The sequence below is a fragment of the Apteryx mantelli genome, chromosome 4 (assembly GCF_036417845.1).
Source record: "Apteryx mantelli isolate bAptMan1 chromosome 4, bAptMan1.hap1, whole genome shotgun sequence".
In the NCBI taxonomy this organism is placed as follows: Eukaryota; Metazoa; Chordata; class Aves; order Apterygiformes; family Apterygidae; genus Apteryx; species Apteryx mantelli.
In genome coordinates, this window is record NC_089981.1 from 52522723 (window position 1) to 52542176 (window position 19454).

Genomic DNA, 19454 nt, shown 5'->3' on the forward strand with positions numbered 1-19454 from the left:
CTCCTCCTCATTTACAATATGTCATTTCATTCTGCTCAGCACTTCAGATATAGGGATATACCTGCCAGAGTGGTGTAAAGTGGCCTTGGTGAAAATAAGAATTTGGCCTTGTTTACTGGAAAATCACCAGGTATTCTGACTCCACTGGAAAACATTGTCACAGCAAGATTCTGGATACCTCAAGTGAATGAGGCAGATACAGAGCAAGGGCAGATGTTTTAGATAAGAATAACGGAGTCTGGACTGGGCTGGCAGTAGAAAAGCTTACAGGAGTCCAGATTATGCTATAATGTTAAGAGAGCAGACAGAGGTACAAATAATGCCGTAGCTTTAAAATAATACTGCCTACCCAGTCAAAACATTCTGGAGATACTGGAGAGAGAACTGAGATGCTTTAGGAAATCTGGATCTGAGAAGCTGGCATGGCATCTGTTTGTTTTAGAGGCTTCTCCTACTCATCGCTCTCTTTCAAGAGCACTGGATGAATTCTGTTGATATTCTAGGGGAGAGGAATGGCAAAGATTTCAGGTTTTGGTGTAGGTTTTTGTGGGGTTTACATGGTATTTGGTTTTCCTCATGGGGTGGATTTTTGTTTTTACCATGTTTCTTAAAATGGGCTGTTTTTCAATTTGGCTTAGTGAAAAAGCACTTATTTCTTATCTGAATTCAATCCAAGTTTGTTGTTTTGCTTTGGAGTTCCTTTTTTGTTCCAAAATGTGGCTTACAATATCCCAGTACAGTTTAAGATTGCTCAGCCATTCAGTTATTGTTGGAAAGTGAGGACAGCTTCTTTCAGTCACAATTTGCTAATGAAGCTGAAATCTCTGCAACTGACTGCAGTTGACTCCAAATGCTCTTAAGTTGTACCTGATATGTTCTAACGCGCTCTTGCTCCATTTTGTATTATGAAACTTTTATCTATATATTCTTGTATGGTGTGTGTGTGTGTTTTTTGTTTTGTCTTTAAATGACACCCACTTCAGAGAGTGGAGCAAATTTCATCCTTGCTTTCACTGTAACTATATTTCTGCTAATGCTGTATACTGCATGTGAGGTCTGTTCATTCCACCTCTTATATTGTTCTAACGAATGATGCAATTCTGAGCACGCCCTTCATCTTTCCACAGTAGCTTCTGAGATGGACTTCAGTGCTTACTCAGCCTGGAAAATGTTAAGAATGTTTGAAAAGTCCAGTTAGATAAAGGGGCTTAAATCATTTACAGACATAGTGTACATCTAGTAAGGGCAACTGTGATATGCACTATTTACATTTGCTGCATTATAGCATCTGTGGTCATATGTTTTATTAACTCTTACTGTGAGAAACTTTCTGACTACACCCACAAACCAGAAACCCACCTATTAAAATTTCTTTTTTGAGAATAGGCTCTCCAGAGACCTTTTGGACTCTCCCTGTAAGGAGTCTTGTGGGCCATGGCAGAGAATAAAATCATCCCCTGCTTCAGGGGACTCCTCTAGGGACCTGACTGCAATTAATTCAGCCCTTCAGTCAAAGCAATGTTCCCTTCTTTAAGATTAGGGAGCTGCTTAGTTCAGTGATCAGGTTACTCTAACTACTTGTATGGTGCCATGATATGCTTAGTTGAAGGGTCAAAGAGCTAGCAAGTTTGCAACTCCATATTCTTAATGTCTTATGGGAAGGGGAGAGAGCCCAGATAATGTGGGGCAGCTCTAGGCAGGCTTTCCTGGCACAGACAGACGCGAGGTCCCAGCGCGGTTGCTCAGCACACGATGCTCATGCTGAAAGCTGCTGCCGGTGAAGTCTCCTGTGCATTAGGGTCCTGAGTGCTCTGCAGCAAACTGCTCAGAGACCCTCCTTCCCACCCCTTCAGTCGCTACGGGGCTTTCCGGCAGTCACAGCAACCAGGACTCTTGTCCACACTGTATTCTTCACCCAGTTAGATAGGTGGGCAGTGACAAAAAAATGAAGGAAATGGGGGAGGAGGAAGATGCATGCTCTTCATGCAGTGATGCCAACTTCAGTGATCTTTATCACATTTTATAGCACTTGTGGTTTTATTTTTTTCTAACAGACTCATCTGTGAAAATGAAGAGATTCAGACTTTTTTGAAATACTACTACACTCTTTTAAAAAGTTTTGAGGGGGGGAAATCTTGAAAAATGTGAAGTGGGCACAGTCTGAAGCTGTGTTGCCAACCTGTGGTGAGCATTGCCCCTGAAACCTTCTGGATAGGGGTCACAGCAACAGGAAATTAAAAAAGAAAAAAGGTTGAAAGTGGCTTTGCCAGAGAAAGCAAAGAACAACGTTACCAGTGGTGTGATACTTGATCCCTAGCGTAGCTAGGGAGCTACGTGAGTCTAGCAGTCTGGAAGCTACTGATTGAAAGGCTTAGAAACCTGATCTTCACTTTAAATCAGTCTTTTTAAACAAGTTTTATCATTTTAAGGACATTTTCTTATTTAATTCAAAAAAAACCCCAAACCTGCTCATGCCTGGTGTTGGCAGTGCTATGCACACTAACACTATAAATACTTGAGATTTTTAAAATCCGCTTAGGCTGAATAATCTAGAGCGCTTTTCAGAACATGAGGAGTTTAAAACCCGGCAGTTTAACTACCAGTGCCCCAGTTCACACAGTGTGAGCTTTCATTTTGATAGCCTGGTTTGCAAATATTCAGTTGTACCAGTCAAGTTAGCTCCAGGCAAGGTGCGCAGAGCCAGGCTCTGGGTCAGCATAGCAGAGGCACCCAGCACCTTGCCTTCAGGAAAGTGTGGTTGTCCTTTCAGACCCTCTGGGGGCATGAGACTCCTGGGTCCCAGCTTGGTGCAGACATTAGCAGGGATTAGGTCTCTTTGGAAACAAGCACTTATTTCCACGCTGAGTTTCTCACACAAAGAAAGGGATACTCATCTGTTGGTGAGTGGCATAGCAGGCCGTTGCCTTGGCAGCAGGGTGACCTGGTCACAAGTGACCTCTTGGAAAGAAGGACAGAAAGAAAAATGAGGCTGAGACAGGCGTGAACTTCTTTCACTCAATTTTATTTTGCGTGTTCTGAGTGAACAGAAGTGGGGAGGCCTGGATGAATGGGTGATAGGAGAATTTTTGCAGCTTTTAGAAGGGCCATCTGGGTAGCTTTTAACCTGTTTCTGTCTTGCTTCAATAAATAACGAACATTTGGAAAAAAGTCTTTTGTCTCATGCAAGCATAGCTATATAACTGGGCCTGTTACTCTCTCTGCATACAAGCTGCCTGGGCTAATGCTTGGGAGAGAAGTTTCTTGAATTTGACTTTGCCACTAACTTATGTGACCTGGGTCAAGTTACTTAGTAGCATTTGTCAAATTATAAAGCCTTTTGAATGAAAGGACCCATGTAAATACCAAGCATTATTATTAATTCACTGAGGGATTTGCGAGAGCCTTACAAACATGGGCATACTAAATCTGAATGTGCCCCAGTGAGGCAGCTGACACCAGAGATGGGTGAGGTAATCATTTTGTGTATATGAGAAACACAGCAGTTATTTAACAGTTCATAGTAGGATAACCCAACAATGTAGTACAGGAAGTAAAGAAAAGTAGGAGTTCATTTGGGGCTACGGGGGAATTAGAGTGACAGAACGTAATTGATTTGCCTGGAACTTAGCCAGGTCACCCTGCTTGCACAAGAAGCTTCCATAACTCTTTAGTGATCAGGAATGGTTGTGACATACGTTTTCTGTCCTGATCAGGAATCAGGACTGCTAACACTAGAAAGCAAACTGTTATGAGGCTGGAATAACAGCAAGTTTCAGCCAGAACAGTCCCATCTTAAAATAACCTGAGTCTTTCAGAGAGATCTCCCACCTTGTGGAGGATCAAATTATTAGCATAAGGTGCTAGCCTTTGGGGAAAAGCCCAGAGGTTTGTCTAAAATCAGTGCTCTGAGTGTAGCCTTTGTCAATGTATCAGAAAACTAGCAGATACCATTGACTCTAAAACTGTCAGAAACAGCCTTTTTTTCCCAAAATGTATTATGTCTCCAGCTAGTATCTGTCTTTCACCAACAGATCCGACTGCTACCTGTTCATGGTGAGGACTATCCAGTTACTAATAGGGAAATGCATGGCTAGATCACTGTTCCTAAAGGACACACTCATGTCACAACCCAGATCACTGCTGTCAATGTTAGATTGCCTTGGGCTCAGTCTCTACCAAGACACTCAAACTGGGTCTTTGGTCAGATAAGCTATGGCTTTAGCAGTCTGTGCAGTCTTCTACAGCATTTCTTGTTCCTCTGCCAAAGACATGTCCTTGATGGTTTGGAGATTAAGCTCTATAGAGTGTGATGTCCTTGACCTATCTCCTGGAAAAAGAACAACCAAGAGGGGTATTGCACTGAACGTGGTACTTGCTGATCTTCATGGTGTATATTTGTTATGGTGTGATATATATTTTAGCTATATGATTGTTGATTTGTCTACATGTGTGCACCCTTCTGATATGTTTGTCAAAAGATGTCAGCCTGCTCATATGATCACAGTGTACTTATGAAAAAATGACTTGTTGCCAGCTGAAGGATGGGAAATGGAAACGCAGGAATGCGGACATTTGCATTCAGGGTGATCAACCCAAGATGAATAAGTCCCATTTTCAGAAGTATTGGCTTGGTCCTCAGAGTGTCCAACTTGAATACTTGGCTCCAGTGATTTATCCAGAAACATGAAGTGTGTCAGAGAAAGAGAAAAAGAGCTCAGTTCCCCTTACAGTTTGTTCTCTGCCTGAAGCACAGTTCTTTTAATCTTCTGAAACTGCTTCTATGTAATTCCTTCATCAGTAAAACCCTAGAAAGTTCTGGAAACTCTGTGAAGCATATAACTGTGCAGATCAGCAGTTGAAATCTAGTGGCACTGAGTTGACATTGTTGGGCTAAAATCTGAGACCCATCAAAGCAGGGCAGGTGCTGGAAGAAGATCTTGCAAGTGCTGAATAAGATCCTAAGTTGCCATCAAAAAGGCTCTAGCGATAAGCTGCTGGAGGAAGGGAAATGAGGTCTGGTCTTTATTTGACAATTTTTAGCATGATTCAATCACAAAATATAGGTTTCGGTAAAAGAGATGTGAAAATAGAGAATGCAAACCAATTTAACCCAGATAAAGCTGACTTTTATCTCACCCAGTTGTGTATTTCTGTTCCATGTTATGAAATGGTAACTCTGTTTCACCCTAGATATGCCTGCATCTCACTGAGAATGAAGTGATTTTTATGCGTTTTGGATCAAATTCTGTTTAGGTGTCCTTTGACTTCAGTAGAAGCAATGCTCAGATTAAGGATCACAGAATTGATGGTTTACAAAGCTCTTTAAAATGAGAAGAAGCATGGGAAAATTAAGATCATGGTTCTGTTGTCAGTTATGAGCCTATCGTGCTTTTGAGGCCAAAGCAGACTATTGGCTATGAAGTGGCACACTAGACAAGCTTGCCAAGGTGTATTCAGTTTTGTTCACTGTCATTAATTAATCCTAGCTGGAATGAACACAGGAGAGAATGGAGTGCTGTAGACAGACTACTTGCAGGGACAGTCCATGGTGTGTAAATCACAGAGAGGGGTCAAGACTCTGGGATTATTCCCTTGACCCTTGTAATGAGTGATGAAGCTCACTAATGAGGAAACAGTTCTGGCAAATTCAAAGTGGGGCAGAAGAAAAGACTGGAGAGGTAGAGGCTTTTGTTTCTTGGTCAGAGCTGTCCAGTTAATGCAAAAAATGCCAAAGATCTGTAGTCCTACACAAGAAAATGAAAGACTCCTGAGTCAAACAGGTGAAATGCTAAGTAATGTTCACTTTTTTCTTTTTCTCTGCTCTCCCCCCTTCCCCGTTTTTTTTTCTTATGGCTCTAAAGATGCAGGAATTGGAACGGAGAGTGATAGAAGCAGAGCAAAGGGCTGAGGATGCAGAGAAACAGGTAAGAAATTCTGCCACGCTTGCTCCGATACAAACCCAGCAGGAACTTATTCTAAACTCCATCCATTCTAGCATACAGACAGCACTCTGCAGTGTTGTGCCCTACTAGGGAAACATTGATTCCCTAGTCACAAAGTGATTTTTTTTTTTTTTTTTTCTGGTCATGCTTTCCAGTTTTTGAGCCTGAGTTACAAGCAGGTTCCTGAATAGGTTTAACCCTAAGTGAAAGCCAGCACATTGTATCTGCCTCTCAGCTTCACAGCCTTTTTCTCCTCATTCATGATAGGGAAGCAAATGAACTGTGGAGTGATGGCAGAGTTGATTATGGAAAAGGAAGAGGATGTTGTATCTCAGGATTAAAGTGCAGAGAGCTGCCTATTGGGTCCTCAGAAAACAAATAAGAAAGAATACTGGTAAGGACTTGCCTACAAGTAGGGGAGGTTCTGCAAAACAGGTAGGGCATGTCTGCAAAATCCATCAGTTGTTTTGGACTTTCTATTCAGTAATTACTGTTCTGGTTCAGGAGCCAGTGGGGAAAGCATTAAGAGCAGGATTCAGTGCTCATTACTGTAGCCATCTAAAAATTAGGCATTCTGCCTAAGCTAGTCTTTCATGTTACTTAAATAACAGAGCAGAAGAGAGAGAGACTTCAGCTTGTGAAGAGGCCAACAAGAATAATGGAAGGAAGCAGACTGTCATACAGCCCACACTGTAAGGGGTATTATAAAAACAAAGAACCAGGAAGGGCCAGACAGTCTGAGATTCTGTCATCATTGTAGACCACTGCCAAAGGGAAGGTTTAAAGTGGACCAACTCCCACTAGCTGGGCAAGAGCAACAGGACTGAACATTGAGTTGGAAATTAAAGTGCAGAATGGAGAGAGCCATGCAAGATGTCAAAGAATGACTATCAAAGAGGACATCAGTAGTGAAGGATGAAATAACCTGTAGTATAAACACTGGGAAACATATTGCTTGGGAATCAGGGGCTTGAAATGCCTGATAAGGCCTGTGTGGAATGTACCATTCCAAGCCTTCATCAGTTTGATATTGAAAATGTGAATTTTTTTCTGACCAGCTCAACAATAGGAGATATACTATATCTAGTTGCCCTGCTGTTGGCCTCTGCATTAGACCAGCAGTTGCCAACAAGAACAAGAATTGTACCTGAGTGGTATCAGTAAGTTCACACCCAACCAAAACAGGCAAAGGTAACATTGTCACTGTGACAACGTCAACAGGAAATACAGTTATCACCACAGGCCAACGAAGGAGGGTTTGTACTAGCCGACATCTGAATAGTAGGAGCAGACATGATATGGAGAGATACAGTGACACCAAGGAGCAGATGGAGAGTAAGTCAAATCCAGGTCAGAGCATGGACAACAAAGAACTTGGCTTGGGAAGATGTGGGAGGGATGTCCTTAACAGAAATGAGGGTTATTCTGAAGGTTGCATGCACTCACCTGCCACCAGCAGTTCTGCAACCATGTTGTTGGCAAGTCCTAGAGACTAGATCAACCCTCAGAGCTGCAGCATCTCTCTTTCCTGCAGTCTTGTCCACATCCAGAGAAAAGTGTGGCTAAAGAAATGCTTCATTTTTGTCTGGCAGCCTGAAGAAGTGACGGCATAAGAAGCAGGGACATCTCCTTCAATAAACGGGTTTATTCAGCATGAATGAGAAGCAGCTGACAAATGAAAGGGCTCCACATTGAGTATAAAATCCCTTGCTATCTTTCACTCCAGGAGACTGGGGGTTTGGATTGCTAATTCAGTGGGCTCCCTGCAGCTGCCAGCCTCAATTAAAGAAATCACGTGTTTGCAGTCCCCACTGTGAGCCTCCAGCACAGAGTCAGCCTTTGGGCATCAGACAGCAGGGAGGGGCCTTTTCTTTTTACTGTAATCACCCTAAACTCTAATGAAAACATATCCGACTTAGGAGGCTTAGTGTTCTGGCTTGGATGTTGGGTGCCTGCCTCTCTGATTCAGTACAAGGAAGAGGCAGTTTGCCTCTCTGTCTAATGCAGACAGACAGGAGGACAAAACACAGCTTCTGTAAGTATGAGGTGTAGGTTGCCCAGCAGAGCATGAGCAACTCTCTCATGCAGACTCTGTGCAGGTCATTGCCTGCATTCTGCCTTCCAGCTCCAAACAGATGCTGTTAGCTTGGCATGAGGAATTGGTCTCAGAATTCTTTGCAAATTCAGTCCCTCTGGGATGTGCTGGAACCAGGTATTTGTTCATCATCAAATGCTGCAATTGGTGGGTTTGAGTTAAGCTGGAGGAAATATATTCACCTTTAGAAGCAAAGTCCTGTAACCCATTGCAATAGGATGAGGTAATGATAAAGCAGAGAAACTTGGATATTGGGACACATCGATTTGGGAGAAAGTGAGGAAGTTTTCAGAATTCACTTAAACTGGAAAGGCTTCGTGAACAGCTAGATTTTAGAGCACTGAAACCTTGTCTTTAGTGAAGGAACATTTATGATGGTGCTTCTCCTGTTCAGATGAGCTACTGTTGGCACTGGCAGGAGCTCAAAGATGGGCAAAGCTTCCAGAATATCTAACATGATAACTTATTAGCAGGTCTAGAGATAACATTTGTCAGAAAGCCAGAAGCTGCCAAAACATTGTTAAAGTTGAGGATCATAAGAGGAAGGAACTCTTTAATACATTTCCCTATAGTAGTCTTGACCTGAAACAAATAGCCAGGATTTTGTGGTGTATACCCTGATACTGAATGGGGTAAAAAGCTGGCCATGGTGTTGTAAAGGAGGAAAATGTGTCATACCTTACCCATATATCCGTATAGACTATGGTGCTTATATTGTCTCCTTTACCAATAATGCGTGAATATTTCACAATCCAGTGTGTTTATCACTTCACAGTTCATTTTGTGTTCTTTACTGCCTCAGCATTGCAAGTGAATGTTATTTTTCCATATATGAAAATAAGTGACTTACTACTTTTTTTTTTTTTCTTCCTTTCCTGACTTTACAAATATAAAACCTGGAAATCACAGAATCACAGAATGGTTGAGGCTGGAAGGGACCTCTGGAGATCATCTAAGTCCAACCCCCCTGCTCAAGCAGGGTCACCTAGAGCATGTTGCACAGGATTGCATCCAGGCAGGTTTTGAATATCTCCAGAGAAGGAGACTCCACAGCCTCTCTGGGCAACCTGTTCCAGTGCTCTGTCACCCTCACAATGTTCTCAGTCAGTCAGGGTCTTGCACTAAACAAGCAGCTCCTTCCTTTGCATTGTTTTGGTTTTGATCTCCTTCTGATTATCCTTACAGATCAGAGTTATGGAAGAGAAGATGAAACTAGCCAACATGAAGACCAATGAATCAGAGAGTACCCTGTACAGGAAATACCAGGAGCTGATAGGCACAGTGCAAGGAAAGGAAGTTCTGATCAACAGATTGGAGACACAGCTGGCAAAACAGGTAAAGACATCATCTACGGGGAGAACTGTAGTTTCATGAGCTGGAGGGACTCTAATGTACAGTTCAAAGGTATAGCTTATGTCTCCATTGTTATGTGTTAACATCTCAGTTGCCTCCAGATCAGCTGTAAAATGATGCCCTGGTCAGTGCAAGATGCCCTCTTTCCTTCCTCCTTCCAGACAAAAGCCTCTATTCAGCCTCTGTCTTCCTAGCAGTATGTAGATTGCTCTGCAAAGTCTTTCCATGGCCCACTTCTGACTCGGCATATGCTGCTTCTCAGCAAGGGATCTTTCCCAGTCTTTAGCAATCCTTTAGCGTGCCAGATGTGTTCATTATAAAAGACCTGCTATTTTCTCATATGGCTAGTTCTTAGTCTCTTGCATTCTCAATTGGTGGAAAGCAGGAGCCATACCTACACCAAACCTTGTATTTCAACTCAGGTAAAGGTCTTCCCCTGTGACCTTTTTTATAACATAAGGACTGAGATAACCTTATACATTGCTAAGTAAATCACTTTCTTTTTAATGAAAACAGCTCATCAGAATTTTACATAAAAAAAAATTTTGTCATTTGAGTTGCACTTTACATTTAACTAATTTTCACCCACTTCAAGGGCAAAATAGAATGATATCTGAACTTCTTGATGCCTGGTGCAGTGTCGAGGTCAGGCATCAATCTCTCTAATACTCTGCGTTTCAGGGCACTTCCTGGGGCCAGCTTGCTCAGGCATAATGTAGACAGTGTCTCTGCATTGTTTCTGCATTTTTGGAAGAGAAAGAAGGGGTTCAAAAGGAGCTACAGTAATGACCAAGGTCTGGAAGCAGCTTTTTCAATCAGATGGAAGAAATTCTGATTTACCCAGAAGTGATGTGTGATATGATTAAACTCAAACACGTGAGGAAAAAGATGTTTCTGGTAGAAATGTCCTTATTCTATCAGCAAGAGGCAAAAAGAGATTCTAGAGATGGAAGTTGAAGCTTGACAATTTCAGACAAGAAACAATCCATGTCAGTCAACAGTTTAATTTGAGTGGGATGGGACAGTGGGAACTCAAGAAGGTCTTTAAGAGCTACTTCAATATTGGCACCCTATTTGTTTTCACTGTGGTGTGGAGAACTGTTGAGTTCAGGACATTAATAAGAGGACCCTGAGGTCATGTCTGCACCACACAATGTGGGACACAAAGAATCCCTAACTGCTTCTGGACCTCAGAGCACAATAACTGCATCCATGGATGTTGTGCCCGAGTGAATTGGTTCTGCTGAGAGACAGGGCTTATTAAGCTCTGTGACAACACTGTGATAATGTGGCTTTTCTACTTTAGGACCCTAAATGAAATCTTCGCATTGCTGTTCACTGGGTGTCATAGCAATATTCTGAATCTTTTACCACTAGGTCCCTGATCTGTCCAAGTCATTGGAGATTCAAAGGCATTACCATGTGACAGTTATTCAGAGGACTATGATAAACCCACTACATTTGCCAGATCATTTCAGCCCAGTGGTCTGTCAAATCTAATATTCTGATCCCAGCAAAGGCTGGTACCTGATCATTAGCAACACACAGCCATATCCAGTGAGAAAAGCTAAATAAATCCTCGTCATGAAGCATGAGATCTGATTACTTTTATTTCATTATGTTCAACTACAAATGTTACTGCTGGCCATAATGTTGCCAAGGTTTATTTTAAAGTCAGCAAGCATATTTGAATAAGAACTTTTAAATGTGCAGTTGTGATGATGAATAGCGTGTGGTGATTAAAAGTGATGTGCAGGGAATTTCCTGCAATCTACTATGTATTTTCATGTCATTCTTTAAGTGAACCTATGCTCTTCGGTGTAAGGAAAAAAAAAAAGGGGGGGGGGCATTATTATTATTATTATCTTAATTGCAAGTATATGCTCACATGAGCAAAACCAATATGGCAGAGAAAACCAAGCAACCATTACTTTTGTCCATTTAATTATAGAAACCAAAGGCTAAATGTGCCATACAGAATATATTCCCCTCTTTCCCTTGCTTCTAGAACTGACTTCTTTTAGTTGTTAAGTCGCTTTGTAGGTAGATGACCTTTCAGTGACATTCCTTCTCCTGAACTGGCACAGGAGATGAACAGAAGGCTTCAAGTGATCATAGAATCAATCCAGCATCTTTTGAAGAAAATGCACAGAAAAGAAGACGCAGCTGAGAAAACACAGCTGCAGAAATGATGTAGCAACATTGCCCAAGCAGATACTTAGGGAAAAATGTTGATTGTGCAAATCAACAGTATTCCCATAAAGCCTTTGTGTGGGCTAAAACCTGTTTTGAAGGATATGTAAACATACAACCATTTACACCTTCTAAAAACCTGCTAGTAGGTCTTATGGTCTTTCAAGGTCAAGTTTAGTGCTTTTTTTCCTGAGTCTGTTAACTTAGATTGTTTTGTTTTTTATTCACTTTCTCAATGAGAATATTGCATGTGTTAAAAATGTCATGTTGGTATTAGTTTCTGACTTGTGCCCTTCAACATCTGCCCTCTACACCAGAGCTGCAGCTATTGAATCCCTTTTGCTTGGAAGGATTACAAGGTTTTATAAATCACATATAGGCACTACTTAATTCTTTATTAACTTCAGCCAGCAAAGAGTGGTGGGGGGGACACTGCAGCTGCTCAATGGCAAGCAGCAACATTGCAAAACCATCTAGAACAGGAAGAGTTGAGACTGTATACAAATGAAACTGTGGGAGGTGGGTAGTCGTCACCCAGGCTGGATTTTGCCATTCCACAACAAACTCTTGAAACAATCCTCTAAAAGTGACTCCAGGGACCATGTAAGACAACTTAAATGGCTTGATTTTTCAGAGAACAGGTGGGCAGCCATATCCAAAAAAGCAGTCTTAAATCTTAGGCCTGGAATGGAAGCTTCAGTGTATAAGTCACTCCTGATGCAGTAGCTTACTGAAAACACTGTTAACTGTACTATCCTAATGCATTTAATCTTTTTTTGGCACAGAAACAGTTGAGGACTGAGGAAGCAAAAATTGTTCAAGAGAAAGCTGCCAGGATCAAAGAGTGGGTAACTTTTAAGCTGAGAGAGGTGAGTCTCCAGCCTCCTGCTAGGTTTCAAGGCCTATAGGTAGGTGCAGTGGCTGCGCTGCCAGTGAGCTCCTACATAAAGGCAATAGTCTGAGGGCAGACAGTCGGTCTGCTGCAGAGGCCTTCAGCCTCTTTGGCACTGCACACACTCAGTTGCAGGGCTAGGGCTGTCTCTGTGACTGAGGTCTATAGATTGCTTTGGGCAAACTGCAAATGACTGCTAAATCACTAATGCCAAAAGCAGTCTCTGAAGAAAATTAGTGCCTCATTTACCAGGCAGAGGTGACTTCCCCCAATTTTCCTTTGCCCCCTACCTTTTTCCCTGGGTGCAATTTCTGTCCCTCTTTCTGTGAAAGCAGCTGTGACACAACTACTTTATCCTTTGCTCTTCCTTAATTTGCCATCCCTGACCAATGCCGTTTTCCTCCTACCCAGCATTGTCTCATGTATAGCCTCTCCCTTTTATCCATCCTATGGACTTATGCCTCCATCAGGGCCCAATTCAATACCCTCTAGAGTAGCTAAGAGATAGCACTGGGTCAGCACCCAATTTTAAAGATGCAGTAGTAGTTTACATCTGGGAGTGGGACTGTCCAGTCTTTCTCTCTTTTCCAAGTCAAGCCATGGATTTCCCAGTTTATATCAGAAAGAGGATTTCCTGGAGCCAGCCAGCAAAGAGAAGTAGTCTTTGTGGGCGTTTATTGTTTTGGGGTGTAATTTTTTAATCTCTTTAGATTGCCTAGACATTGAACTATGCTTCTTCTCCTTTCTCCTGTGTGAGAATACTTAGGGTGTGTCTACATTACTGACTGGTGCAGCACAAAGAAGGAAGGATGGGGTTTGACTTGGTGTGACCTCCTGTGGATCCAGGACCATAAATTCACATTGTGTCTGTACCGGCAATGAAGCTCATGCCAGATGCTGATTCTGGGTGCACACCATGCACAGGTAGAGCACTGGCGACTGAAGGACTTCACATCCACATTGCAAATGGGTTGCTCTAGATAGCACCACAGGTGCAATTGCAACCTTAGTTCCATCAGGAGGGGAGTCTCTTTGGATGCACCATTGCTATGTTTGAGTGTGTGCCAAGAGGGTCGAAGCAAAGGCATAAGGCAAATTTGCAAAGAATCACTCTCGTGCGCTAATTGCTAATGTAAATGCACCCTTAATATTTTTCTGTTTGGTGCCCGGGATCAAGGGGATCCCATTTTACCACATATGAGGTGAAGGGAAAAATGCTGCTCCTGGGTTATAGTTATTTGATTGTCTTTTTCATAACAGTTATTTCTGAAACAGGAGTAAATGATAAACAGTAGCAGGGAAGAAAATTAAAAGACCTGCGTAAGGAGTATGAATAGTGTTTACAGAGGCTGTTTAAGAGAGTGTGGCAAAATGTAGGTGAGTTTTCCAGTGGAGCTGCGGAGGAGGAGAATTCCAAGGCTTCAGGTAAATCTCACCCATTCTTTTTCCTTTCCTGTTCTGACACTTGAATGTGAGTAAAGACAAAGACTTGTTCTGAGGAGTGGAATGTACATGTTTTGCATTATTTTTCAGTTTTTATTGTTGTTGTTTCATAGCTTGAGCTAGAAAATTACCACCTGAAAAACTGTAATCGGAGGCTGACGGAGCAAATTGAAGCCCTTCAGGATACATTGCAAGGTAAATGTGTTCACCTGGCATTGTAGCCTTCACCACAAGAACGGAAGTCAGGATTCCTGGGTTGTAGTCTTAACTGTGCCACAGATTAGCACTTGTGACAGTGAGCAAACAGCAGAATTACTGGTCTTCAGTGGGCCCATTTTTAAGATGGGAATAATATTGCTTACCTCCCTCAAAAGCTCTTAACTGATCTCCCATCAGGGACTGCACATAGACCCCTTTTTTGAGAGTCTGCTCTTGCCACTAAAATAAAACATTTAGCTCCTGAATTAAAAGCATTTACTGAAATCCATAGCAGAACTCTCCATTGATATCAGTGGTGCAGGATACAAGTTCCTGAGGAATTTAACTTCACCTCCACATGCAAAGTATCCTCATCCTCAAAGAACTGTCATCTCTGCTGGCATGTGAGCTGAGTAACTATGGACTAAATGGGCCAAGGTAGTAGCTGTCTGTTCTGCCTTTAGAAGCTGGGTTCTTCTGTGCTGTCAGGTTGGGATGGAGAAAGCAGCGTATGGCACTTGTGCTTTTGCAGTTCTTGTTTGGTAGATAGTTGGAGGACTTTGGTCCCCAGGGCTTGAAATCAGCACATTTTGTTGCAACTCATTTTTATAGAGGAAATTCGCTCTTTAACATTTTCTTCCTCCTTTTTTTAATGAACTTGATTTAGTCATGTAATGTGAGCTGATTTCCCAGAACTTCACTGGGCATGCAGGCAGGGGGCATTTCTCTACTGCAGAAGTTCCGTTCTGGCATTCCCTTCCTTTCACAACGAGGGAATAGAGCAAAATTCCTTCTAAATCCCACCACGTTTCTAACTAAATGCTTTGTGAGTGGGTTTTTTCTTATCCCCTCTGGCTCTGGCTGCTTACAGAAAGAGAATGGCTGGTAAGCTGCGTTAATAATCTGGTATTAAGTGTTCCCTGGATCCCAACTCCCTGGGTAGTAAACAGCTCTGCCCCGTCCACTTATCCCTCACTAGTCTCAATGTGCCAGGCTAAATTCAGAGGCCCCTGCAAAGTGACAGATCTCCTTTTGCTTGCCATGCTAATAGTAACAGCTACATCTGCTTTGTTTCCTGTCACATCTAGGAAGCTGCAAGCATAGCAGTAATATTTAAAATTAATTCCAGTGATATTTAAAATGAATGGCCTTTTTTTCAGTCTACGCTAATGATTTACCTCAGGGACAGGGAAGAATGTGTGCCAGGGTTTGTGTGCCATGCTTATGTGCTAGGAATAATTTTGTTAATATTCAGTTCCTTGTGACTCAAGAGCCAAGGTCAGGCACTGGTGGTTGTCTCTTCCTCCTGTTTTCCTCAGCTGTGTTTCTAAAAGTGTGATTCATTCTCTCCCCAATCAGCAGTGATTTATTCTTCTGTTTGGCCTTCCCTCTGTCGCTTTGCATCTTCAATTTGCTTCTACTTCCTTGTAAAGCCCAACAGTGGTTAAGCAATGCCTGTAGAGTTAGATGTTCAGGCAGCATTTTCAGTGATAACCATATAGAATCACACTCACCCATGTTTATGCAACTTCCAAAGCATCTTAAGACTTGGTTCTATTCAGTGAGGCAATATATAAAAGCCAAGATCAGTTTAAAAAAAACTGAAATGATTGGTGGCCATATCCTATCCTGCAGGAGATGATATGCATCTAAACTTCCAGGATTTTGCTACAGACTTAGAAAAGAGTGCTTGAGAATATTAGACATGAAGAAATAGAATGGAGGGTTTTTTTACAACCAAAAATTAAAATGACAGAGTTCTAGATTATTTCTTGGGCCTGCATTAACAGAAAGAGGGAATCCCTGGTGTGCCTGGCCTAGAGAGATTTAGGGAGTTTTGCTTCTGAATCTTCTTTTTCAGCCTTGCAGAAGCTCTGACACAGGTGCACTGTGGTATTGAGATGGAACTGGAGACATGGCCACTCCTTAAGGATTTTTTTGTCCCTATCCCAATTCCACAGAAGTAAGACTGGCATTAGGCTAATTGTGGCCTGCTTGCCTAAGCTTAGTGCTGGGAAACAGAAGGCCTGAGTTTTGTTTCCAGGAAGGACTTTTCTGTGACTGAAATAAACCAGCTCAACCTGTCTGTCCTTACTGTCTGTCTTCTGGAAGAACTTGTGGTGTTCATTTGTCTGAAAAGCTCTATGTACACATGGAATATTTATTACCAAAAATATTCCTTTATAATATAAAAACAAATTCTGTACTATCTTCTGGGGAAATGTCTCAGTTTAGTGATTAGGATACCACAGGTGCTTGCCACAGGGCAAGAGGCGTAGAGGAGGCACATGGCTTCAGCACTGGTGTCTCTGGTAAATAGCATCCTCTGCTACACCAACAAGTTTTATCCACACTTCTCCATACTCTAATGTTGCTATTCAGCAGAACCTGTAGAATTGATATAGTCTTTAAATCTAGTCCTTATGGAAAGGAAAAAAGTAAGAGAAGATAGAGTACATGTACTATATGGGCAAAAAACAATGGAGGCAAGCCAAGCCCTTCATCCCATTTTCTGATATACCAACTGAAGGGACAGAGAGAAAATAAACATAGAAAAGAAAGCTTTTACAACAAAAACATATAACTAACTGTTGTAAAACTTGTGGGGAAAGTCATATAGCACCAAAGGGTTGCACAAAGCTCTAGGGATATTCTTTAAAGGAGAGTAAACTCTGTGGTCTGTTTGATGATTAGGAAGTTTTCCATACATATGCTGGGAGCCTTATCTAATCCCTTGGATTGGGAGGAACAAAACTAGCTCATTTGCTGGTTTAAACCAGTTTAGGTCCATTGAAGTCAAAGGATTCATGCCAAGCAGTGTTCTGGCCAGTTAGATTGTTTTTGATGAAGTACTGCATAGATGTGTGCACTTCCTTCTTATGGCTGTCTTAAGAGACATGATCATGGATGGGCATAAGAATAAAACCACTGCCATATTGGGTTAGACTGAAAGTTTGCCTAGTCCAGTATCCTATCTTCTGTTTGGGTGTGGCTGTTTCAGGAAAGAGTGTGGAAAATAATGCCAGTAGAGCCATCCCTCTCTCCGTGTATCCTTCTAGCTTCTGCAGTGAGTTTGTTGGGAACTTCCCAAGCCTGAATGCCTGTCTGGACTCTTAATTGTAGCTGCTGATAAATCACTTTTTCTAGCCTATCTATTGACCACTATAGCATTGTATTTCTGTAGTTTGTATGAAAAAAAACCCACTTCCTTCTGTAAATTTTAAACATACTGCTTGATCATTTCATTAAGCATCCCTTAATTCCACCTTTATAAGAAACAGTGATTAATTGTTTTCTTTTCATCTTGTCTGTACCATTCCCAATAATATACACCTTTGTTATAGCTGTTCCCAGCCATCTCTTTTCCATTCTGTAGGGTCCTAACCTGGCAAGGGTCTCTCTACTCCAATATGGCTGCTATTGAAATAAAACCAGCATGAACAACTTACTCTAGCAAGTAACATTTTAGACAGTAAAGCATTTGAATGCCCTAACCATATGTTTTCTTCCACTGTAGATATGACCAGCATTCCTCACTTTGAATCTCTTTGGAGCTTTAATTCTGTGGAGCCCAGAACACTACAGGCCTCTTTCCCTGAGAAAACAGAACAGAAATCTATGCTCCTTGCACCTGGGTTCAAACAGGAGTGTCAGACAGGATCGACAAAATGCGTCCTTTCTACAGCAAACTTAGTCCTTGCCAATGACACCTTTACTGAGGATGGAGAGGATAAATCTCTGCTTTCGCAGAGCATGCTGAAGCTCATGGCTGACCCATCAAGCTGGAATCCCTCCACAGAGAAAGACATATTCCCTGTCATAAGCTCCAAACATAGTTTAGGGTGCTCTGATCCCATGTCACTGGACCCTCCAGCTGAGCCCACGAGATTTCTTGAGTCTTTGACTTTCCAGACTTCCTTGGAGGGAAGCCATAGCTCTGTGAGCACCTTGAAACAAGTGGCTTTGGATAGAGCCAGCTCCTCTGATGAACTGAGTACCAGGTTCCACTCCCACCGGCTGGACTCCACTTCTGCAGGAGAAATAATGAGCAGCCTTGAGAGCCATCTCCAAACTGCTGAGCCGTCCCTGGTAGTATCAGCATCGGCTGTTTCAGCACATCCTATCTGTTCAGGGAGGGAATGTGGCCTTGGCAATAGTACGATCCTTCTGAAAACACGGGCTACCAGTACACCAAGAGACAGTATCCAGCTAGCCAAGAGACATTACAGCCAGCCACAGCCAGGAGCTGGTTCTTTCCATTGCATGATGAGCTTGGAGACTGGCACCTTCCAGCCCATAACAGCTTCGCCAGTCTGCCATGGGCAAGTGGAGGAGACAGACATTGATGATGACGGGGTGCGGGAGGAGATGGAGACAGAAGGTGGCCAGGTGAGGGAAGAAGCTGGAACATGTGAGGAGATCAACCACTTACCTGCAGGGCAAAAAGAAGCTGTGAGTTCTGAGGCTGATGTACTCACTCCAGGAGGCAAACCTCCCACACCACCACTGCACAGATTCCCATCATGGGTAAGAAATGCAAGGGCAACAGTAGAAGAGGGGCTGTCCATCTTTTAGTAGTGTTCAGGCTTGAACTCTTCTTAGTTTCAGCTAATTGTTTCCTGGTGTCATCAGCCACATTACTGAACCACCTAGTCTACCAGTTCCAGATCATGGGGCATGCTGGTTCCAATGAGAATTTTTTTGTTCTTTTCTTTTAATAAGAAAAAAAACCAAAACAACGTTCCATGGAAGAAAATAGTACTCAAAAACATGGTAAGAAATAAAAATAAAAGTCAAGAGGTGCTGCATTATGGTTAGAAGTTCATCATTGGTTCAATTGTCATGTATTTAAGATTGAAAATGTGAGTCATAAGTGCATGTGAAAGGCCTGGACCAAGTAGGCTCAAGGTCAAAAGAAGCTGTGAACAGTAGCATACATCTATGGACTGGATCTCAGCATTCCTATCTCTTGGTATTTGTCTTCTATCAGGAAAATACTGTGAAACCCACTGGTAAAGTATGTATACATGTCCTGCTATCGCTTACTTCATGTGAGAGATATGTCTATTCTTATCACCCTCAGTTACTTGTTAGTTCGAATGGTTGGATTGTTTGCTAGCGTGTCAGTCCAACTGATGAACTCTATGGAAATCAATATAATATCACAGGAGACAGTTCAGTTATTTCCAATGTGCTTTTTTAAAGGCACAGACAAACAAGTAGTTTACTGAAGGTGCAAATTCAAGCACTCAGTGTTAATCTTCATGTTTTCTAATGTTTTTTCTATGGAAACTTAACTTGATCTGTGATCTTTGTATGTATCCTTTGCAATGTAGAT

The 19454-nt window shown here is 42.2% G+C and overlaps 1 protein-coding gene across 1 annotated transcript in view; it reads left to right on the forward strand.

The window, feature by feature from the left end:
• PLEKHH1 (pleckstrin homology, MyTH4 and FERM domain containing H1) overlaps positions 1-19454 on the forward strand; it is a 55790-nt gene that overhangs the window by 8831 nt on the left and 27505 nt on the right. Inside the window, 5 exon segments of the mRNA XM_067296592.1 lie at positions 5862-5924; positions 9223-9372; positions 12369-12452; positions 14032-14113; positions 17634-18643. Coding sequence (XP_067152693.1) covers positions 5862-5924; positions 9223-9372; positions 12369-12452; positions 14032-14113; positions 17634-18643 — 1389 coding nt within the window.